The sequence below is a fragment of the Rhineura floridana genome, chromosome 11 (genome assembly GCF_030035675.1).
Source record: "Rhineura floridana isolate rRhiFlo1 chromosome 11, rRhiFlo1.hap2, whole genome shotgun sequence".
Classification (NCBI taxonomy): domain Eukaryota; kingdom Metazoa; phylum Chordata; class Lepidosauria; order Squamata; family Rhineuridae; genus Rhineura; species Rhineura floridana.
In genome coordinates this window covers 39753431-39777584 of record NC_084490.1, presented here as the reverse complement: position 1 = coordinate 39777584, position 24154 = coordinate 39753431, and the positions used below count along the sequence as shown (strand labels likewise).

Here is a 24154-nt window from a genome sequence, read left to right as displayed (position 1 = left end):
CACCCTGGAGGTGCAAGTCTGCAAACAGTACAGAGCTGCAGGATTCCCTGCCTCTTGTGCAGATGCCAGGACAGGTGCCACCAATCATCTCATCTTTCAAAGTCCCCCATCCATGGAATAGGTGGCATAAGCCTTTTGTCCTGCTTTCTTCAAAGCAGAGGATTCAAGGCACCTCTTTGGATACGGCCTGATCTGACTGCATTTTGATTTAGGGAGGTTCGTTATGAAAACACTGGACGCTGTGCTTTATTTTGAATGCCCTGTATGCATCATTTGATTCTTTTGAAATGAGGATGGTGGAACAAGGTGTAGAGATGCATGGGAGGGCCCACTTGAGGAATGTGACCTAATCCTACCACAAGGGGGAGACAGGTAAGCATGTAGATAAGAAAAAAAAAGGCCTGCCCTTGGGACAAAACAGCAAAGCCTTTTAAAAACAACTCTAAAATCATGAGGGCTAGAATGCTGCTTATTTTTTTAGGTAAAACTCAATACTCTCAGCCATCCAAGTTCTGTGGCACTAAAGCAGCCTTTCCCAACCAGTGTGCCTCCAGATGTTGTTGGACCACAATTCCCATCTTTCCTGACCATTGGCAATGCTGGCTGAGGCTGATGGGAGTTGTGGTCCAACAACATCTGGTGGCACACTGGTTGGGAAAGGCTGCACTAAAGGAACAACAATTTGTGATGGCAGCTGGACCCAATCCAAGTCCTTCCAACTCCCTATAAAGCAGAGGGGGCTGAGATCTAAAGAACAAGATATTCGGATGGGACTGCAGAACCGAACCCTTCCCCTGTCCACGCTGTTATGACCTAAACGGCTTGCCTCTAGCCATTGTCCTCCTGATTTACTTCCAGTCGTAGAGCTCCACTGAGAAAAACTGCTGGGGACAAGCAATTTTGAGTTTGGCTCCCTTCTGTGCCTCAGAGCTCCCATCCATCCCACCTCCCAGCTTTGTAGGAAATTGACAGGAGCTCCTATGGCCATCACCTCTGAAGTCTGGCCTTTGTTCTGCTGGATTCCACAGGCATCGATATCAAAGGGTTGTATCCAATGTTAGTCCTACTCAGAGTAGACCCACTGAAATGGATGGCCATGAGTAACTTGGGGACATTCATTTCAGTGGGTCTAGTCTGAGCAGAACTGAGCTGAATACAGCCCAAAGACAGCAAAAGAGCCCTAGTCGCTTACTTGAGGGCTGAAGCCACCACTTGAAGCAGCGGTGGGGAATCTTTTTCATCCCAAGGGCTGCACTCCCTTGTGGGCAATCTACCAGGGATCACATTCCACTGGTGGGCAGGGCAAGAGGCAATCGTGGATGGAGCAACAGACGGCTCTATTGCCTTTATACATGAGGCTCCATTCCAGCCACACAAAAGCCAGAGGCTTCTACATGCCCTCTCATCTCTCCATCTAGGCAAGTAAGAGGCGTTACCACAATTCAAGGGCACTTTTTAACCAGGCAAAAGCACTTGAGTAGGGCACAGAGCACAGCCAACGAGGGGTGTGGCCTGGGGAGAGTCACAGCAGCAGACAGGGAGCCCCAGAGAGCCAGAGGTCCTCTCTGCCTGGCTTTGAGAAAGGGGCCCCTCGTGTGCTCGGGAGAGGCACGTACGTGGCAGAGACCTCATCCAGTTCTTCTCGCAGCATCCTGAGCACCTGGCTGTGCTCCAAGTGCGTTCTCTCCCACTGGGGAAGCACCCCCTCCAGACGCACGCCCAGCTGGGCCAGCAGTCGCAGCACCTCCTTCTGGGTCAACCCATCCCGCTGAGACCGCCCGGCCAGCTCCAGCACGCATTTCCTAAGGCAAGGCAGGGTGGGAAGGTGGGGAAAGAGTGGAGGTGAGAGAAGCAGGGAGAGGGCCTGTAACAAGGTGCATAGCCTTTACCATTCTTGCTCTGTCCCCATGCCCCCCCTGCAATACCTGATCTCTTCCACACAAGCCAAGGTGGAGGCAGTGGTTAGCTTTCCATCGGTGCCCCCCTCATCCCCCAGCCCTGCTCGAGACTGCCCACTCTCCAGCGCCCCTCGCAGGCTGTTGACGGATGCCAGGATCGCAGCAGTGGAGCGTTGCAGTTCGCTCTCCTCGGAGCTGGGGGCTCTCAGGGGTGATGCCGCTGCACTGCCCACCAGTTCCAGCAGCTGCTTAGAGACTCCACTGGCCATCCGCTGCTCTAGCTCCTGCCACTCCCGCTCCTGCCGACCGAGATCCCCTGCTTGCACCTGCCGCTGTAAGAAACGCAGCTTTTCCTAAAAGGAGGGATTGGAAGGGGGGGGGGAGACAGGAACATTGGTTGGTTTGCTCGTTTATTGATGTAAAGTGGTATCCAATGTTAGTCCTACTTGGAGCAGACTCACAGAAATTCATGGATGTTACTGACTTAGGTAGATGGGCCAACTCTGAGAAGAACTTAGTTGGCTACAGCTCTTAGTTTATAGTAAATAAACTTCAGTTTAAAAAACAGCCAGGACAGCTCACATAATTTAACAACAGCAAATTAGTAAATGGGGGGGGGGACACACCTCTGGACCTAATTAGGCCCAGCACGGGTCTCAACAGGGCTCACGAGGCCAATTCTCCCCAAACCACGTCCCCCATCTCACATCTGAGTAGCAATTAAAATCTGCAGCAATAAAAATTCACCGATAGAACAATCCAATTAAAATAAGTGAAAACGACATGCTGGGAAGCCTGGACAAAATAAATATATACATATCCATCATGACATTTGGGGTCTTCCCCAGAACGACACATCCGTTCTGGTATCAAGCGAGCTTCCCTGGAAGATGGCATTTTGGATATCACCAGAACCAAGAAACCCCTCTTCCTGGTCACCCTTCGCCTAACATCAAGAGAGAAAAAGGGCCTTGGATGAATGTAATCTTTGGGCAGGCTTGTGCGTTGGAAAGAGCATCCCTTTAGGTATCCTCAACCTGTTAGGGCTTTCAAGATGCTCCCCAGGACTCTGAATATGATCCAGAAACAGTCCAGCAGTTGTTTAAGGACTGGTGAGATGTCATACATGCCATTTCTGATGCTGAGGCAGTGAGTGGGAAAGCACAGGGGTGAACAGAAGACTCACCGTTTAGGCCATTATCTGATGCATATGTATTGTAGGTCTGCCTGCCTGTCATTTCAGTGGCCGAGCCTGGAGAAAGTTGAGCCCAGCTCTATTTTTAGATTACATCCATCTTTATACTTTGCGTCTGGAATAAACTCTGTCAGTTGGGCAAACCTCCATAAACTTACTCAACTGGTGCACTATGCAGTTCACAGAGTTTAGTTTCAGGGAAGCAGCAGGGCTGGTTTTTGTGAAAGGATGTTTGCTTTTGGTCAGAAAACTGAACCCCAGTTCAGAGATAATAGTTGAGAAGTTAGAGAGCAATCCAAACCCCCCATCCTGCCATGCTGGGGTGGGTTTGGATGCAGCCCTACCTGATTTCGCCATTGGCAGTGGAATCCTGCCGGGCAAGGAGCACTGCAGTGTGCTTGTCCAAACAGGAGGCAGGTGGAAGCTATCGCAGGTGGTATCCCTACCCGAGGTAGCCAGTGAAAAATCCTGAAACAGGACATTTTGGGGGAGGGATGGGGCCAGCACAGGATCCACTGCATCCTAAGCTGTCTCTGCTGCCATCAGGTGACAGCAATGGGCCCAATATGGGCCTCTTCCAGGCTGTGAGTACAATACTAATTTCTGACAATTGGCCACTAACGTGATTTCTTGCAGTGGCCTCCTTATAGTTTCACATGCAGTTGGTTTTTATGAGCATAACATGCAACAATGCAATCTCAACACCCTCCTCCCCCAATTCCTTCTACACCCAATTGCCATCCCTCTCACCTCCAGGAGTACCGAGTTTTTCTTGAGCACGTTGGTCTTGATTTCAGCATCCTCTACTGATTTTGTGACCTTTCGGCAGCTCTTCTATGGGAGAAGATGGGGGGGGGATTCAGAGACTGGCCACAAACAGAAAAGGAACAGAGTGAGCCAACATGATTCTTCATCGGAGTTAGACTAAATGGTTTGTGGGGTTCCCTAGAAGACTGTGATTTTACCGCTGTAAAAGGGGCAGTCTGCAGAAAACGGGGCTGATAAAATGGTTAAACCAGTTTCTTAAATAAATTGCCCTAGCCAAGTCTGTTAAGTATCTGCTTTGTTATGTAAGCTTGGAAAAAGTATTGCCATAGACACTGAATAGCTGGAGGCTGAATGGCACTTCCTGAAAGTGAGCTGAAGGAGGAATGTCTGTCTTCTCCCCTGCCCTGGCTAGAGGTGATGTCATCAAGGTGGTCTGTGTGAATAAGAACAACAAAATGGAAGTCTTGGGACTGGAGTTAGGAAAGAGCCTTGGCTTGCTGTCTGTGATGAAACCAGGGTTACGGCACTGGGAAGCCCCTTAAAAACCTAATAGGGGAATAGGATCTATTGGAGGGTTAATGCTGTGAGCCCTTCTATCTTATGCTTAGCGTACATCACAGAAAATACTACCAGTTTCCAGTAAACTTTATTACAGGGAAACCAAAGCCAAGATATGTGCTGGGACCCCTGAAACCTCTCACTGCATGGAGATAGGGGTGCACATAACTTTTATTTATTTATTTTTTAATTACATTTATATCCCACGTTTCCTCCAAGGAGCTCAAGGTGGCTCCCCTCCCCATTTTATCATCACAACAACCCTGCGAGGTAGGTTAGGCTGCGAGTGACTGGCCCAAGGTCTCCCAGGTCCAACACTCTAACCACAACACCAAACTGGCTATTTATACAATCACTAACACTGCAATCTGTGAATGTTTGGTTGTTTTCAGGGGAGTTTTTTCCCAGGAAAGTGTGCATAAAATTGTACACTAAATAACAATGACTTTGTATAGCAAGACTACAGATAATTACAAAGTCTACATGTTTCATTTAACTAAATCTACAGAGTATATATATCTTGCTATGTATCTTGGAAAGTGGTTTGCCTGTCTGTTTGCTATGCACATGGACACCGCTTAAGATATTGTAACCAAATTTTGCACTATGGTCCCTGAGATCAAAGAGCAGCTTTTCATCTGTGTTTGTATATATGCCATTTTGAATCAAGATGGTGGACCACACCTTTTAAAACTGAACTGATTTTAATGAAGTTTTGGATAATGGTTCCTAAGATCAAGGATCCAGTATCTGAATGCAATTGGATGTCAGTCTGAATCTAAATTGTAGACTGAAGTTTTCAAAACTGCAGAGTTTTTGGTTTCTTCGAATTCTTGAGCAATGCCAGGCACGAGGCTGATACTTATATAAAGGGAACAGTATCGATCCATAAGTCGCATGTACTAATGACAAAACCTACATATTTCATTTAGGTAAGTCTGCATAAAAAGCCGTGTTATACAAGTAGAACAATAACCCGGTTAATCCATGCATCATATATCAAAAGAGACTAATGGTAATTACACACACAATCAGATTAAATCAACTGCCCAAGTCAGCTGTCTGAAGGAAGATCTGTGTGGCAGAAGCTGCTCTGATCTGTCTGGGTGGGTTGGTGGGAAATACTCTGTCTGGGGAGGGCAACGCAGCCAGAGCCACCACTGGCATTGGTGAGGGAGGAGAGTAACACCCTCAAGCTCCCTCCTGTGATGATTCTAACTGCTATCAAGTCAGCTGCCTGAGGGAAGAAGTCTGTGGCAGGAGATGTACCTTGTGCTCCAAGCCTGGACACTGTCAGCAGCTCTGCTCCTGGATTTCATGGGGGGTGGGGAGAGTGCTTGGGCTGTGGGGGGAGGGGAACTGCCCTTTATCAAAGGCAAGATAGCCAGAGCTGCCATGGACATTGGTGACGAGTCGCTTCTGTTCTAGACAGCCAGGATCTGCGCAGACAGAACTATGTAACTGCTTTACAAGGGCTGTAATTTCCAGAAAGTGTGCTTGAGTGTGCTTTTCCCTTGTCCATCCCCTCAGTCTTTTCTCCTCATGTGTCCTGTCTTTTTAGATTGAGAGCCTGAGGGCAGGGGCTGTCTTAGTATAGGGTTGCCATATTCCAGTTCCACAAATCCGGGCAGGGTAATTTGCATATTTTGTAAATTATTTGCATACTATTTGCATATTAATATTTAGATTGTCCAGTTGTTTGGTTTTTGTGCCTAGGAATTACCACCAAAAACTGGGGAAGGATGTGAGAAATCTTTTTTTTTAAAGTAACATTTTCAGCCTTAAATGCCTAGACTCTAGTTTCCAGCACTATGGAGTATTTATTGATTGATTATGAGGATTTATATCCTGCCCTTCTGCTGTTAAAAACAGAGCTCAGCACAGCTTACAAATATAATAAAAACAATAAAAATACACAATAAATATAAAAACATAATAAAAACACAAAATAGCAACAAACATAAAGTAAGTCAGGGCAGCAGTATGGTTAACCATATACGATATATTTCAAAGATGTGGTGGGTGGAGAAAAACAAGAAGCCAAAATGTTAGGAAAAGGAGTCTTTCACACCACATGCTCAGTTCTAAATACTGTTGCAGCAAGTTTTACAAGTTCCTCCAGTATTCCACTGATGCAGGCACTCAGACATTCAAAGTATCTGTATGTTTCTTAGGTTTTATAAAAGCAGAGCTTTGCTTAACTCAAAATTTCTTCTCCCTTTGATCAACCACATCTACACAGGTTCCACCTCCATACTCAAAATGAAACTGGGCCTGGAAGTGTGCAACAACCCCACACATACCTTGCTAATTAGATTACCAATGCCAGGATGTCTGTGTTATTGACTACTCTCCTGCTCCCCCCCCCCACCGGGCATCATGAAAGACCCAGTCCTGGGCTCAGAAAGAAAATAAATATCTGGTCCTCTTCAAAGTATTGATAAGCCTCTTGTTTTATTTAATAATAATTATAAATTCTTGCTCTTATCACTAATGGGAGTTAATTATCTTGCATATGCTGCTGTTGCTTCTATGGCTAAGTGAAATGCAAATAGGAAAAAAACAACACAAAAGCCAGTATCACTTTCCTAAATGTAATACCATACCAACCACAACAAGATTCCTATGAGTAGGGCAGAAAACTCAGCATCCCACAACCAGTCAAGATTCATAACCAAAAACCCAAACTAAAAAAATCCTAGCAGACAGTCAGCCAAGGTCACAGAAATCCCCATGCAGCACAACCTGACCTGGGGACTGCAGTTAATGCAGAATGCTGCAGCACAATTGCTGACATGAGTGAGATCCTATCAGCACATAATACCTCTGCTCTGAAATCTGCATTGGTTGCTGATTTGCTACCAGGCCAAGTTCAAGCTGTGCTTTCCATGTTATGGGTGCCACATAGTACTTGTTCTGCTCTTGTAAGAAATCAGTCCTGTTAAGTTGCAGCACCTACACTTTGGAACTCCTTGCCTATTGACATTAGGCATACGCCTCTTTTCAGCACCTGCTAAAATCAGTTTTCTTGAGGCAAGCCTCTCCAGGCATGTGGAAGCTATTGTGTTTTTAAATCTGTTTTTAACTCATTGTTCATTTTATTATTTTAAATGTTTTTAAGTATCTATCCTTAACGCTTTTGCCAATAATTTTATTGTTTTAATTCTTTCTGTAAACCGCTTTGACATTTTTTACAATAAAAGCGGTATATAAATGTTGTAAATAAAAATAAATAAATGTTGGAGTCACTGTGGCCCTTGAGTCTCTTCCCACTTTTAGGGACCAAGGAATCTGCCTTATACTGATTCAGGCCATTTCGTACCATGATTTCTTAAATGCAACACCATACCAACCACAACAAGATTCCTATAAGGCAGAAAACTAAGCATCTCACAACCAGTCAGGATTCCTAACCAAAAACCAAAAATATGATATATGAAGAAATATTTATATAAGCATGACTATCAAATATATTTATTATTTACACAAACTGTAAAGATATTTATAGTGCAATCCTAGGTTTATTTATTCACAAGCAAGGCCCAGTGTATTCAGTGGGGCCTACTCAAACAGGGACAGAAATGCAACCTCAAGTGATAAGCAACATATGGGATTAGCATTGCTTTTACAAAAAGCAAGTATTGGGAAGGTTTTCAAAACACTGCCCAAGATCTGACTCCTGCACACAAGAGGAAAAGAAACTGAAATGTATATACTTACCCAATTTATGAGATTTTCAGATAAACGGGGGGGGGGGGAACCACCATTTTGTTTTCTAGACACTGCCTCAGGTCAATGAAACTGAAACACAATCCTGGGTTCTCTGATTGGCTGCAATGCTGAACGGGCGGGGTTAAAGCTAGGAAGTGCTATAGTACTGTATACAATACTGTTTAAAGAAAGATTTAACAGTCGGGGGGGCGGCTGACGTTTTTATGTATATCTCGAGAACCGGACCACCTAGAAACTTAATTTTTTTTTAAATTAAAGGTGAGAATCCGGGCCACCTAAGGGGCTAGCCGGGCGCCGGGTGGCATGTAAAGAATCCGGGTAAAACCCAGCTACCGGGCAATATGGCAACCCTATCTTAGTACAGGTTTTTGTAAGCCATTCTGACAGCTTTTTTGGCTAAAAAAAATGGACTGCCTTCAAGTCGATTCCAACTTATGGCAACCCTATGAATGGGGTTTTCATGGTAAGCGGTATTCAGAGGGGGTTTACCATTGCCTTCCTCTGAGGCTGAGAGGCCGTGACTGGCCCAAGGTCACCCAATGAGCTTCATGGCTGTGTGGGGATTCAAACCCTGGTCTCTCAGGTCGTAGTCCAACACCTTAACCACTACACCACACTGGCTAAAGGGCAAGGTATAAATGTCTTGATATAATTATATACTCTGTATTCAAAAACATGGTCACACCCATAATCTATCCAGTATCATCCCATCTTCATACTTCCTTATTTAGATTAATTCTAGAACAATATCTATTAAAGTATCAAACAATAGCACAGAGTACAATAAATTATACATAAAATGACATTGGGTTGATTTCAACTAGGTCCTACTCAGAGTAGAGCCGCTGAAAATTAAAAAACCTACTTTAGTCATGTCTATTACCTTCTTTACTCTGAGTGGGACTAGCCTTTAATACCACCCATTATAATAAAGTGCAATGTGTTAGAAGCTTATAAATATGCAGTCATTAACCATAATAATCATTATCTCATTAACGCTTTTTCTGTTGCTTCAAAGATAACCTTTAATATCTACTCCTCATCAAGTATATAAATAATGCAGGGTTGCTTTTTTTGAAATGGCATGTTGATCCCCTGAAAATCTACATAAAAGAAGGGGATTTCCATTTGTCTGAGTCCTCCGGCAGTTTGCCTGCAGCCATGGAAACCAACAAAAACTGTCTTGAGGTGCTCCTGCCTCCTCAGGCCTGCTCCCCGCCAACTCATTCAGATGGATGTCATTCTAAGACCTAACTACTCATGCATCCTTGCCAATTCAGCAAATCCAAAAGATTTGGTTCCACGCATCCCATCCCTTCCCCCTCCAACATCCGAGTCCCCACTGACTGGAATAAAAAGCAGTAATGCTACTGTCATATTTGCACTCTTTCAGATCATTTTGCTAAATGCATGACTGAGGTCCTTTTTTGTTCAGCTTCACTTGCAAATTCTAATGGAGACACCTCCTGCCTAACAAGATCTGAGCTATCTAGTAGCCATTTACCAAGGTCTATCTTTATTTGCTTATAAGGTCACATCCACACCATACATTTAAAGCACATGACTTCCCCCAAAGAATCCTGGAAACTGTAGTTTATCTCTCACAGAGCTGTAATTCTTAGCACCCTTAATAAACTACAGCTCCAGGATTCTTTGGGGGAAGCCGTTAAACGTCCGTTGAATGTGCTTTAAATTATTTATATATTTATTATTTGATTTATATGCCGCCCTTCCTCCCAGCAGGAGTCCATACCATCATTTATGGTATGATCTTGTAAGGAGCTCTGATTCAACAGCTAGGTTTCTGCAAGACTGATTTTAATGAGCATACTGGAGAGCTCTGTACAGCCCTTGGCCATGCTACTCATTGCATGTTATCCTGCCCTTCTTCCAAGGAGCTCAAGATGGCATACAAAGGTCCCTCTACATCTTATCCTCACAACAACCCTGTAAGGTGGGTTAGGCTGTGAAACAGTGACTGGCCCAAGCTCACCTAGGGAGGTTCAAGACTGACTGATGACTTGAACTTGGGTCTCCGCCTAGTCCTAATCCCACACTGTGTCTGCTATGTCATGACTTAAGGGGCCGGCAACTGGTGGGCCTGACACCCGGAAGACCTTCTACTCCCAAGACAGATATACTCACACAGCATTATGTATCTCAGCCACTTTATCCCACACAAGCTGAGATACATGGCAAAGGCTTTTAAAACCTCTCCTCCCCAGTGGGAGGCTTTGGCATTCCTTAAGCACCTCAGCTACTCATTCCTGTTTGCTTTCGGGCTGGATCAATTTACACTTTTACTTGGATCTGATCCCTATGCGTGATGGGGAACAAGGGGTGTGCTTCCTCTCCCAGCCCGCTCAGCACATCTGCCCACCTCAGACATCCACGTGTGGGCATAACATTCAGATAGAGTGAATATGTGTGAAATATAAAACCTTTAGGCCCAGACAGTGTGGTCAATTAAAAAAAATACATATATCCTAAAAGTGATTGCACTGCCTGGGCCTACATGCATTGGGTTTTATGCATATATGCCTTTGAAGAATGCTATGCCCATGCGTTGTCATCTGTGCTGATGTGGGAGTCACACCAGGTATGTGGTGTAGGGGGTTAGAGGGAGAGACGGAACGTTACACCTCTCTGCCCGCGATACATAGGAGTTCGATCACTGGATCTGTCCCTGTGTCTTCATTTGCACATAGAGATTGGAAGAATAGATGTCTAAGAAGGGAAGGCCACTGGCAAAGCCTCTGTCACTTTTCACGCTGAAGAGGAAGAGGAGAATTAAAAAGCCAAACCAGCAGGTTGTGCAGTGAGTAGCTAAGATGCCAGATAAGGGGAGGGCTCCATGGCTGTTTGTGCTACGGAAGAGAGACCTAGACGCCATCTGCACTATACATAAAGTAGCAGCATACCACTTTAAACAATCACACCTTCCCCCAGAGAATCCTAGGAACTGTAGTTTGTTAAGGGTGCTGAGAGTTGTTAAGAGACCTCTCTTCCCCTCACAGAGCTATAATTCCCGGAGTGGTGGAACAATCAATCCCTCTTCCCAGACAACTCTGAGAATTGTAGCTCTGGGAAGGGAATAGGGGTCCTAGATAGCCTTTAACCTGCCTCTTGTGTTACCTGGGAGTCAGTGGGCTAAGCCATGCTTCCTGCTCCTTCATCTTTTGCTCACTTGAAATGTATTTCTTGATTTATTTTCAGAATTAAACTGGGACACCAATCCTCCCAAACCCTCCTCCCTCCCCTACCTTTGAGTGTCTAGATTTCATATTACCTGCATTAAGGTAAATATAAATTCCACGCTTGCTAAGATAGTCACATAGTGTGACACAACTTATATTTATCTTAACAGATCCACCGTAACTGTTCATGTGTTGTTGGTGGGACCTTCGTCCTTTCTCTGTTTCAAATATACTGAATAAAGTAGCGCCATTGTTCAATGAAATAACCAGAATCTGTGATGTTCTATCTGATTTTAGCTAGACAGAGAACAGGTTTGAGACCGGGTCTTCTTCCTGGTCCAAGTCCAACACTCCAGCCCAGGGTAGGAACCCTGTGGCTCTCTAGTCAGCATGGCCAGTGGAAGTTGCAATCCAGCAACTTCAGGAGGGCCACAAGTTTTACCACCCCTGATATAACCACTCCACACTATGGCTCTTTAAACCCTTCTTACCTGCACAGACAACAAAAAAAGCTTGGGGCAGAGCCCTCACCCTTATTAGGAACCTCAGCTGCATAGTGATCAGCTCTTTGATTCTTTCTCCCCTTCCATGCGAAAAGCAATACAGTCCCTGCAGAAAACTAATTTTTAACTAGGGTTACGCGCTGATAACATTGTCTGGGAAACAGAACAATGATGGTGAAACTGTGAAGCCAGACAGAACAAAGGCAGTGTTGGGAGATCAGATTTCATAGCTGGAAGGAGGGAGACCAGCCTTTCCTGCCCCAAATGGATCTGGGAGCACCTGATGCTGTAGCGCTCTCTCTCTCTCTCTTTCTGTGTGTGTGTGTGTGTGTGTGTGTGTGAGAGAGAGAGAGAGAGTGAGAGAGTGTGTGAGAGAGAGAGAGTGTGAGAGAGAGAGAGTGTGTGTGAGAGAGTGTGAGAGAGAGAGTGTGTGTGTGAGAGAGAGAGTGTGTGTGAGAGAGAGAGAGTGTGTGTGAGAGAGAGAGAGTGTGTGTGAGAGAGAGAGTGTGTGTGTGTGTGGCAAACTCCATCCTAGTGATTATTAAGAAAAGGAATGAAAATAAAACTGCCACTATCATAGTACTTTGATATATGCTTATGTGGCAAAGTGACTGGAGTGTCAGTCTATGACCTGGGAGAACAGGGTTCAAATCCCGACTCAGCCACAAAGCTCCCTAAGTGATCTTGGGCCAGTTACAGTATTTCAGTCTAACATTTCCTCACAGGGATGTTGTAAGGACAAAACAGAGAGGGGAAGCATGATGTACGGCACCTTGTGATGCATGGAGAAAAGTTGGGATATAAATGCAATAATAAATAATCTGTAGAATGGATCACACCAGTTGGAATACTGTGTATAGTTTTGGCTACCCCATCTCAAAAAAGGAGAGCAGTCAGACGGGAAAGGTGCAGGAAAGGGCAACAAACATTGAAATCTTTTCCATTTCTGCTCAACTGCGTTCAATGGAACTTAAGAGCAGGTAAGTGTATATAGTGATCACAGCCTAAAACGATTCAAAAGGCTGGAGCACATTCCCTGCAGCTGAAGGTGAAAATCTTTCAGAACACGAGAACATGGAGGCAACCAGTGAAGCTGAATGTTGGAAGATGCAGGTCAGGAAAAAAGAAACTATTTCATCAGACAGTACATAGCTAAATTCGCTCCCACAGGAGTGATGGACGCCAACTTGGATGGCTTTAAAAGAGGGTTAGACAAATTCATGGAGGATAAGGCTATCAGTGGCTATGGGCCATGATGGCCAGGGTCTACCTCCACTGTTAGAGGCAGTGTGCCTCTGAATACCAATTGCTGGGAACCAAAGGTGGGGGGGAGTGCTGTTGCGTTCAGGTTCTGCTTGTGGGTTTCCCATGAGCACCTGGTTGGCCACTGTGGCGGCCCCCACCCTTTGGAACTCCCTCCCACAAGATCTATGGCACGCCTCTTCCCTAAATGTATTTTGTAAAGCCTTAAAAACCTGGCTCTTTCAACAGGCCTTTGGGATTTCCGGGGAGGGTTAATTGTTACGACTGAAATGCCTCTTACCCTGTATTAGTGTTGTTGTTGCTGCTGTATTGTTTTTATATTGTATTATTGTATTTTACCACATTGTGTTTTAACTGTTTACATGTACGTCGCCTAGAGTGGCCATTGGCCAGATAGGCGACACAGAAATTAAATTTTATTATTATTATTATTATTATTAGGATGCTGAACTATGATGGGCCACTGGCCTGATCCAGCAGGGCTCTCCTTAGGTTCTTATGCTGAGGTGGTTTTAGTTTGGAACAAGAGGCAGAAGTACGTAAGTACCAACACAATTAACTCTGCATGTAGCTAGGCCCTAAGCACGGACATGATAGGGGTTTCTAAAATTCTACATGGTCTGGAAAAAAAAGATATAGAGATTTTTTTCTCCCCCACCCTCTTTCGTCTGGGGTCCCCCAATGAATCCAACTGCTGCTCCTGCTGGGAGGAAAGGCAGGATGTAAATCAAATAATAAACAAACTGGCAGTAAATTCAGGTCAGAGAAAAGAAAACACCTTTCTCATGCAGTGCATTTCATATATGGACCCCACTGCTACAAGATGCGGCAGTGGGCACTGCCTGTAAACAGCTTTAAAAGAGGGATGGGGCAAATTCACGGAAAATAAGTAAATCAATGGCTGTTAAGCACAATATGGAACTTCCAGGTTCAGAGGTAGTGTATTCCTGAAAACCAGCTGTTGTGGGGGTAACAGCTGGAAAGGACTGCTGCCGTCCACCTTTGCTTCTGGGAGTCCCGAAGGGGTGTTTGGTTTGCCACTGTGAGAAGCAACAGGCTGGACTAGATGGACCTTGGGCATCTTTTTATGCTTTGTTGAGCCTGTCTTTCTAAAAAGACCTCTCTCCACTTTGGATAAATTAAGGAAACAATGTAATACATCTCCTTTCTCAAGCAGCAAGGCTTCCCTACTCTAAATAAATATGAACTTAGCTGTATTTAATTAAATCCAGAGTGTTCTACTCGATTACATCACACTCCAAATAGACACAATAGAATTGATGGACTAAAGTTCCCTGTGCCCATGGATTTCAGTGGGTCTTCTCCAGTGGAGACTGGTGGCAGTGAATCCACTTTGGGTTTTTAGACTGAACTTTCGAGGAGCTGTCCAAGGTGCTGAAAGCTCATTGAAAGTTTGGACTAAAACCCAGAGTGGATTCATTGCCCCACTGACACCAGAGCCACCAGTCTCCACTGGTCTTCTCTATGTCTAAGGCAGCCTTTCCCAACTAGTGAGCCACCAGATGTTTTGGACCACAATTCCCATCTTTCCTGACCATTGGCAATGCTGGCTGAGGCTGATGGGAGTTGAGGTCCAACAACATCTGGTGGCCCACTAGTTGGGAAAGGCTGGTCTAAGGGGTCTATGCCCATGGATGGTAGTGGCAGGGCTTGACTGGGTCGCGTAGCCACTGCCATGGCCCCAACCCTTGTGACAGCCAGGATGGATGGGGGAGTCGGCTTGGAAGAAAGTATAACTGTTTGCTGTGCCAGCTCCCAGACTGGCACAGTGACGAGGCCCAGTTTGGGCTCTTTGTGGCCACATGATACCAGCAGAGTTGGGACATGATCCAATGGATCCTGTTCGGGCCTCACTCCACAAATGTCAGGTTTCAGGCATTTCTGCTGTACCACTCGCAGGGATGCTGCAGCAGTGCTTTCTGCCTGCCTGTTCCTTGGGGGAGCGTATTGGGGCTCTGCTCGCTGGTGTGGCTTCCACACCAACAGCAGAGCTCCAAAAGTGGAGGACAGCAGAAACAGGAGGGCTGTCCTCCCCATCCAAACCCCCTCCAGCATGGTGAATCAGAGTTTCAATTGCTCTGCCTGTTGGATGCAACCCAGTTTCTGATGTTTTATCACTTAATCTTTACTAGATGATAGTATCTGGTCTCCACTTCTATCACATTCAATATTTAGGGATTACATGGGCCATTTCTTTTGTGGAAGGCAAGGCACCTTCATAAAGATTATTATTAAGTACATTAAGATCTTGCCTTCCTTCCCTCATGAAACCCAAAGCAGCATACCTCAGATTTTCAGGCAGTCCCTCATCCCAACTCTGACCAGACCTAGCCCTGCTTAGCTTCATCAAGATGGCTGCATCAGGTGCCTTCAGACCACATCCTGGGACCATAGGTCTCCCTTCACAAGCTTGAGGGTCCCATGGGGATATGACAATCTGAAGAAAGTGTCCTGCTGAAAAATGGCTGTCTATGTGTGCCTGTTGGTGGCACCTGGCACGGCTGCTTCTTCCCAAACATGTCTTGAGCCAGCCAACACTTCCCTCTCTCCGCTCCTCACCTCAAGGTGAGTGCAGTACTCCTCCAGGTCCTCAGCCTCTTGCCTGCGCCGCTCCAGGTTTTCGCACAGCACTGTGCACTCACTCTGCACACACAGGTAGAGCAGAAGGGGAAGAGCTGAGAAGTGTCTCAATGGCAAGCAAATGTGAACACACAGCCTTATCGCCCTGATCAAAAGCTCCTCTCAGTCAGTGGCCCCTCCAGATAAAGAGCCCCGCCTCTCCCTTTCTAGCAGCTCATGGATGGATTATTTGAGCACAGGGTTTCTCAAATGGTGGGTTGGGGACGCCCAGTGGGCCTTGGTCCACTTTCAGGTAGGCCTTGGTGCCATAGCACATCCAGTGCCTCCTCCTCACTTGCCCACCATGCCCCTGGCCATGTTGTAGTCTTCAGGTTGGACCAATGCCAGCATCAGCAACTCCCTGCATGCTGAGTAAAGATGGACAGGAGATGGGGATGTTGAGGGGAGGGGAGGAAAATGGGAAGTCTGCATCCTCTGAGGGGAAAGGGCCAGAGGAGGTGTTAAAATTAGATAGATAAAAAGTTTAATAATAATAATAATAATAATAATAGAAATGAAGGGAATAAGAGAGAAAAGCAGTTATAGGAGGAAGAAGTGAATGAAAAAGGAGTAGGGTGGAGGAATGAAAGTGTCAGTTTGCAGGGTGGAATAAGGCACAGATTAAGTGTGAAAAGAGGAATGGGGAAGAAATAACAGGAGATGAGTAAAAACCCTTGGTTAGGCATGGGGAGGGAGGGAAAATATAAAATACGTTGCCTTCTCCATATAGAGCCTCTGGATTAACACATTCTGCCTAAAAAGGGAGTCTGAATCACAATATCTCCAGAGCCAATGTCTGTACTTATTTTGAGGAAAACTGAAGTGTGGAACTCTTTGCCAAAAGGAAATCACTATGGCAAAGAATTTAGACGTTTTGAGAGATGGATTACATATCAATAGAAAATGACACCAGTGATTGCTAGCTGACAATGCCAAATGTCTTCTTCATCTGCCACCATTTTGTGACTGGCTCCACCCCTGCACCTCATGATGGAGTCCCACCAGTTTTGTGACTGGTGGGCTCTCAGTAATTTTTTAGCCATTTCATGGGCTCTAGGGGAAGACTTTGAAACCCCCTATTACAACATCCTTTTATATAGACGATCTGCTAATGGAAGAAGAGCCACAAGACTAGCATTTTCTTTTTTAAAAAATACAAGCAAACTCAAGACAGCCTACACGAAAATTCATAAAACAGTTGAAATTCAGTCATGCCCTCATCAAAATTACCAAATTAGAATCTACACTATTTTTTCCAGATTCTTTTTACTAACTACTTCATGTGGTAGAATTTTGAACAAAACAGAGGTCCCAGGTTGAAATACCAGGAAAGGAGCTTTGAATTTTAGAGGACATCCTAACACTGTTGACACTGGAAGAATGCTGGGCACCACCATCACCCTTTCAACATATACAGTACACTGGCTTGGTTCACACATAGCTCTAAGCCGTGGTTAACAAACCATCATTAAAGCTGAGGCATCCAATAGACAATAATATAACACTAAGCCATGGTTAATGTTAACAATACACTATAGTTAATGTTAACCATAGTTAATAAACTATAGTTAAGAACATGCCTTGTATTGACTCAGACCATTGGTCAATCTAGTTCAATATTGTCTACACTGACTGGCAGTGTCTCTCTAGATTTTCTGGCAGGAGTCTCTCCCTAGAGATGGCAGGAATGTAACCTGGGACCATCTGCATGTAAAGCAGATTACCAGAAAGCTAAGGCCCTTCGTCTCAGTCTGACCTGGGTTATCCGGGAGATGATCACTTAAACCTTGGTTTATTACATTCTCCCTTTTAGTCAATGCTGCTGGATCTGCTGGCATCTCTATCGCTGTAATGGAATACGTAGGAAACACCACAACTGACCTACGCACGCGCTTCAGGAACCACAAGTCGGCAATTTTGACAAAAAAAGTGGAGCAACCAGTTGCAAAGCATTTTAACATCGAGGGTCACAGCCTGTTGGACTTTTCCATTACAGCGATAGAGATGCCAGCAGATCCAACAGCACTGACTAAAAGGGAGAATTTTTGGATTTACTCTCTGGACACACTGGCACCACATGGCCTGAACCTGGAGGACAGTACCACCACTACTTAGCTTCTGCAAATGAAGCCCCTCTGAGCATTCCATCCTCAAAGCTCTATAACTGCCACCTTGGTAACAGCATTTGTATGTTGGCAGCTGATGAAGGCGGAAGCTGAAACATTTTGTTAATATAATAAAAACCTCTGTTTGGTTAATCACAATTACGTTTATATATGTTTTTAGGTGATTAACGGAATCCTTATAGGGTCCAAAGCAAGCTTGAGTGAAGTTCTGTTTGTTGCTTTCAAAACTGTCTTTTATATCTATCTATCTATCTATCTATCTATCTATCTATCTATCTATCTATCTATCTATCTATCTATCTATCTATCTATCTATCTATCTATAAATAAATAAATCTGCTGCAGGCTGAAGTGGGAGACTACTTTAAACATTAAAATGAAAAACTTTGTTCCTCTTCAGCAGTACAAATACCTGCAGTGCAAAATTCAGTGAAAATGCCAGTGGTGGGTTCTTCCCCCTGGGAGAGCATAGAGCTTTGTTAGACTGCGTGTCACCACATGTGACAGACACAGCAGGAGTTTGAATTCAGAAGCCTTTCAAGCACCTTGCTAAGAAAATGCGGTGGTCAACAAAAAGACCCGACAACCCAGCTTAGTCATCCTCAAAAGAACAAAGTTCAAGAACCAGTGGCCTAGTGGTCCGTGGCTGCTAAGAGCTGAACAGGGCAAGCTCAGGGTGGAGTCTAGCTGGGTGGCCTGTGCTGGAAGGGTGGTGGGAGGGGAAACAGTCTCCAGACCTGCAGGTTCTGAACATGGCGGTTGACCTTGGACGTCCTCTCCTTGAGGCTGGTGATGGAGTCCTTGGCTCGCAACAGGCCGCTATTGCTCACTTCCTGCTGGGGGAGAGCGTAAGAGGGGGGCGGGTCAGGTGAATAGTCCAGTTTAACTCCTGACCTCTTCACACTTCCTGGGCAGTGATTTCAACCCGAGGACTTTAAAAGGGGATGGGCAGCTGAAGGTAGCTAGCTAAATGAGGGAAGACAAGGAGAGACCTTAGAAGTATGTCACTGACATTGACAATTGGGGACTTCCAGGGAGCCTCCGTGCTGCCAAGGTAGAAGCAGTGCACTCAATATGTCTGGTGCTGAAGTTGCAATTAAATGGGAGAAAGTGGGGTGAGGGTGGGGCACATAAGAGGTCAAGTCTGGGGAACGAGGAAACCGGGGTGAGGGACAATTAAAAAGAAGGCACACAAGTATTGTTGAAGAGGAGGCAGCAGAGAAAAAATACCTCATGAGAGGTCTGAGAGGGAATCCAAGCAAGGTAGTTACAACTGCCAGGGGGAACATTCTCACAGTTTTTTTGCTAAATAACACCCATTCATTTATTCATAATTTAAAGGCAAGACTTTTAAAAGTGTGCTTGACTAACAATTGCAGAATGAGGGAGGGGTGAGGACTGGCTCAGAGTAAGGGAATTCCCCAGCAGCCCCCACCCCATCCCACTTCCGCCTCGCAGAAAATGGGGCACAGTCTGAATTTGTAAGTTTGGACTGACCACTTTCTGAGCACAGGCGTGGGGAATCAGTGTGGCTGTCCAGAAATGGTTGGGACTCCATCTCCCATCAGCCCCAGCCAGCATGGCCAATGGTCAGGAATGATGGGAGTTGGTAGTCCAGGCAATATCTGGATGGTCACGTTTGTCCAAGATCAACCTAACCCTAGAGCCTAAGGGCACAAGAACCACAAATTTCATTCCCAAACAGGATTGTCAGCCCTCTTCCCAACCCTCCTGCAATGCCTCTAAACAACAATGTAACATGCAGAAATTTGGAAAGTGAAAGGGGTTTGGGCCCAAAGATAGGAATAATGGCAAAAACAGCACCTGTTTCATTTTTGGCTGTCAGGCCGTTGGTAAAGGCACTTGAGAAGGGCCAATAAAACAAAAACACACAACCAGCAACCTTATTTCAAACATGTTATTAGCTTTACCAAGAATATATAACATCCTAAATAATGCCATCATTATAAATATATATTAATTAGTAACCACTTTAGGTATTAATTAAAATAATTTTATCAGTTCACATTAGAGATGCTAATTGAAGAGAAAAGGACAACCACCTCAAGCAGCTTGCAGAGGACGGTCCTACTCCGAGGGGCGCTAGGGATGGCCAGCTGTGATGTAGTGGTTAGAGTGCAAGGCAGTACAGTGTAGTGACTAGAGTACTGGAGTCGGACTACGGAGACCCGACTTCAAGTCCCCCTTAACTGCACAGCATAGCTCACTGGGTGACCTTCGGTCTGTCTTTCAACCTCATCTTCCTCACAGGTTTGTTGTGAGGCTAAAATTGAAGGAGGTGATTGTAGAATGCTACCGTGAGCAACTTGGAAAAGTCCAGTTAAAATGTAATGCTGCAACAATGTAGTTATTCCTTACCATTAGACATATCTTTTGCTAATTTGGATTCACCCAAAACAAAACAAAAGGAAGGGCCAATTGAAAACCACGGAAATATTAACAAAGAAGGGAGACTGGCTGGCTTACATAAGCGTCCCAATCTCAGTGCAGTTTGATCTGCACTTCTGATTTTCCCTTAACTGCGGGCATTCAAATGGTGACCAATGCCAGGCATAGCAGCACAGGAAGCTGCCTTATACTGTGTCCAACAGTTGGTCCATCCAGCTCAGTATTGCCTACACTGACTGGCAGCAGCTCTCCAGGGTCTGAGACAGCGGTCTTTCCCAGCCCTACCTGGAGATGCCAAGGATTGAACTTGGGATCTTTTGCATGCAAAGCACATGCTCTTCCACTGAGTTATGGGTTTTTCGCAAAATAGGGCTTGCCCCATGGAGAGGTTGGGGGGTGGGATCCCATTATCTGCATGATTCTGCCACTCAAAATGAGGAAGTGAGGGTGGCATGCCAATCCAAGTCCTTCCTTAGCTCTGTAGCAAAAAAGTAAAATTAAAAAAAAATTAAGCCAAGTGTGGTTTTAAATGTGACTGAATTCAGTGAGCAGGACTGGGGTGCAAAATTAGGGCATGCCAAGCTTTCCAAAAAGTGTCCACTCTAATTGAGTCCACCTTTGGGCCAACCTGTACAAGGAGAAGGCAGCTGCATGCATTTGTTCCTGTGCAAAACACATATGTGTATGCATACAGGGCGTGTGTATGAGTCTATTTTGTATACCAAAGAAGTGCACTGACAAGAGGGGCTCCCCATCTCCTGCCATGCCTTCCACTGCTTGTAGCACTTTGCTGCCAGTCCAGCTCTCCTACTGGAAATTAGCTGGGCAGAGAAATAGACTGCTTCAAAATAAATAAATAAAGTAGCACAATGAGGTAAGGTGGTAGGGGGAGGACTTGGCTTGCCTCCTCCCCCTTTTCATGTAAGAAATAAACCACCCACCCACCTCCATTTTATATGGGAATGGATCAGATTTAAATACATCCAGCTGCCCTGTCACCTGATTTGGCCCATAGACAAAGCTAAACATCTGAGTTGCTTAAGCTCACCATCAACCAAATGCCAGCCCTGACAGAAAGCCTTTGGGATATTCCCTAAAAGGCTACAGGAAGCCTCTGGAGTTAAAATCTGCAGCCTCTGTGTAATGTGATCCTGACAGCCCATCCCTGCTGGAGCAGAGCCTCCGTATTCTGCACCCACTGAGGCCTCAGACCAGACATCCAAGGTGCATTGCAGAAACAACACTGCCCGGAGCTTACAGAGGCCTCAATGAGAGGTTCTGCATCAGCCTGGCATCATGTATTCAAGTAGTTTCTGTTTAGGCTTAAGCCTGGCCTCGCTTGGTGAGAGTGGCCATGTGTCCTACTTTACAGAGGACAGTCCTTTATTCAAAGGCATCCTCTGTTTGAAGGGCTGTCTGGTCCAAGTCTGGTTTAAAGATAAAGAGCCATAGGATGGGAGAGCAGTAGGGATCTGTCAGCCACTGGGCACCTGGACAGCAGACTGAGCAGGGATGCAGTCTTTCCCACTAGGGTGAAATGTACTAATTTAATTACTTCTAAATTAGTATGCTCATGAAAATGTTATGCAGATCTGGGGGGTGGGGAGGTTTGGTGATTCATGGCAATGCATAAGTGCTGGCAACCCTATGCTTGGTCATCGCAACTGAACATTGGCTCAAATGTTCAGACAGAATCAACCCTGTCCATTCTCCAGGCTCTAGGGTGTCTATGGTTTGGAACAACATCTTCAGTCTGGGCTATGGATTTTAAATGGATGACAAGGCCTGGCAAGAGTGAGAGTCTTTTTTGGGGGTGGGAGCATTTTTTGGCTGTTCTCACAATGAGACAATGTTAATGTAAGGTTGAAGGTCCTCTTGACAGCACAGATGGGTCCTTGCCATGGCTCTCCTCACCTGTTGGCTGGAGGTATCCTCATCATCCTCAGACCATGCTGGCTTAATAGGGAGGAGGGGATCCCTTCTTTCACCGCCTGCTCCCCCTGGAGGGCCTCCGTCATCCGTGGATTCGTTCTCGGTGGTGGTGGAGTCATCACGCTCCCCATCAGTCAGGTTCAGGAGTGAAACGTTGGTGCAGGCAGAGGAACGCTTCAAGTTGAGGTTGGGGCTTTCGCTGGTCAAGTGGGGCTCAACTCTGAGGTGAAGCGGGGAGAGTGACACATGTATGCATTAGCTGAGATTACATCCCTTACTACATATCAGATTTCTGTGCTAGTTTGCTGCAGCAGAAGGAAGAGACTTGCGGCACCAAGACTAACAGATTTATTGTGGCATAGGCTGTTAGAGGGCCCAAACCCATTTTATTAGATAAGGAGGCCCTTACCCCCTGGCAAGTCACAATTTTGTCTTCCTAGACTATTTTCCAAGTTTCAACCACTTTTCTGAGCCAAAGAGATAGTGAAAGAATAGGAAACAGAAGCCCTGGGTCTTAAGAGGAAGACATCAGGTGGATTAAAGAAGCTGAGGAGGGCTGTATTCAACAAAGTCCTACTCAGAGCAGACCCACTGACATTAATGAGCCTTATTCAGTCATATGTATTAACATCAATGGGTCTACTCTGAGAAAGACTAACTTAATACCACCTGCAGCGATTTCTGGGTTCTTTTCAATGACAACTGTCTTAAGACTATAGTCCTGCACGGATCCTTGCCTGGCTGTATGCTCCACTGAATACAGAGCTAAAGATGTGCTTTTCTCCTCTGTTCTCCTTTCCAAGAGCCATGATTGAGGAGGCTTTGTCTGATTTAGAGCAGGGAGAGGAGAGGAATAGGTTTGAGGTAGCTCAATGAGAAGTGAGGTAACTAGAGCAAGGCTTTCTGGGAGTGAGAACTCCTGGGTTCTGTGGGAAGGACTCAGGGGCACAGGACACTGGAACAAGGATGACTGGGTTTTTGCATTATCCAAGAAGGTAAGGTTTCTAGCACGCTGCAAATCAAGTTGGTGTGACATCCTCACTCGCCCACCCCTAGGCTAGACTGCTTTCCACAAGGCCCTTCTAGAGCGGTAAGCAACAACTCCTCTCACAGGAAGCTGCCTTAGAGCCCCTCCAGAGTGGGTCTGGGTTTTTTTTGCGGTGTATCTTGCAGCATGCCATTGACACAATAACAGTTCATTAGTGGTGGGTTTATATGGACCATCCATGCATCATTCAGCTTTATTAGTTGCTCTGTGATGCTTCCCTCATCGACACTATCATGAGCACAAATCATGACTGCACCATAAAAAGGACGTCTGGAGGGGTCCTTAGACCAGGTCAGGTACTTCTCCATCTAGCCCACAGCTGTCTACTCTGGCAAGCAGCAGCTCTTCAAGGTCCCTGGCACAGCCTTCCTCATCACCTTGTCCTTTTTATCAGAGGCACACGTGCTCTCCCACTGAACTATCAGTCCCTCCCATGTCTCTCAGCATGTCCCAAGTAGTGCATTGAACTCCACCTCCACCCCTTCCCTTCCCAGGGCTCCCACCCATGGAAAGAGACGGCTTTCTTCTTTTTGGTGAAGCTCTTGAGGCTGCTAGACTTTCCCAGCTGCTCCTTGCTGCCCTGAGCCCGACTCTCAGTCCCTGTTGGTGTGTCTCCAGCTTCGTTTATTTCCTTGGATTGCCAGATGGTCTTCACCACAATGTTGGCCATTCCTGGGTTGGGTATAGATTATCTGGTTCAGGCGTGGATTTTCTCTCCTGTGCCACACCAGGGAATATCTACCGCCTCCAAGCCAACCGGCTCTCCAAGGAGGGCGGGGATTTCCCAGCTGCTCCCCATGACTTCACAACAGTCGCCACGGTGCCAATGATCACATGACCCCACTTTCCCATCTTTGGCCTATGCCGCCAACATTCTATGATGTC

The 24154-nt window shown here is 45.7% G+C and overlaps 1 protein-coding gene across 1 annotated transcript in view; it reads right to left on the bottom strand.

The window, feature by feature from the left end:
* Positions 1-23948, bottom strand: part of TSKS (testis specific serine kinase substrate) — a 30479-nt gene extending 6531 nt beyond the window's left edge. Inside the window, exons 1-7 of the mRNA XM_061589485.1 lie at positions 23738-23948; positions 22204-22439; positions 18618-18713; positions 15695-15778; positions 3844-3927; positions 1926-2251; positions 1617-1802 (exon numbers count right to left, since the gene is read on the bottom strand). Of these exons, the coding sequence (XP_061445469.1) occupies positions 1617-1802; positions 1926-2251; positions 3844-3927; positions 15695-15778; positions 18618-18713; positions 22204-22439; positions 23738-23939 (1214 nt within the window). The 5' untranslated portion in view covers positions 23940-23948. The remainder of the gene's footprint in view (positions 1-1616; positions 1803-1925; positions 2252-3843; positions 3928-15694; positions 15779-18617; positions 18714-22203; positions 22440-23737) is intronic.
* Positions 23949-24154: the final 206 nt, after the last annotated feature.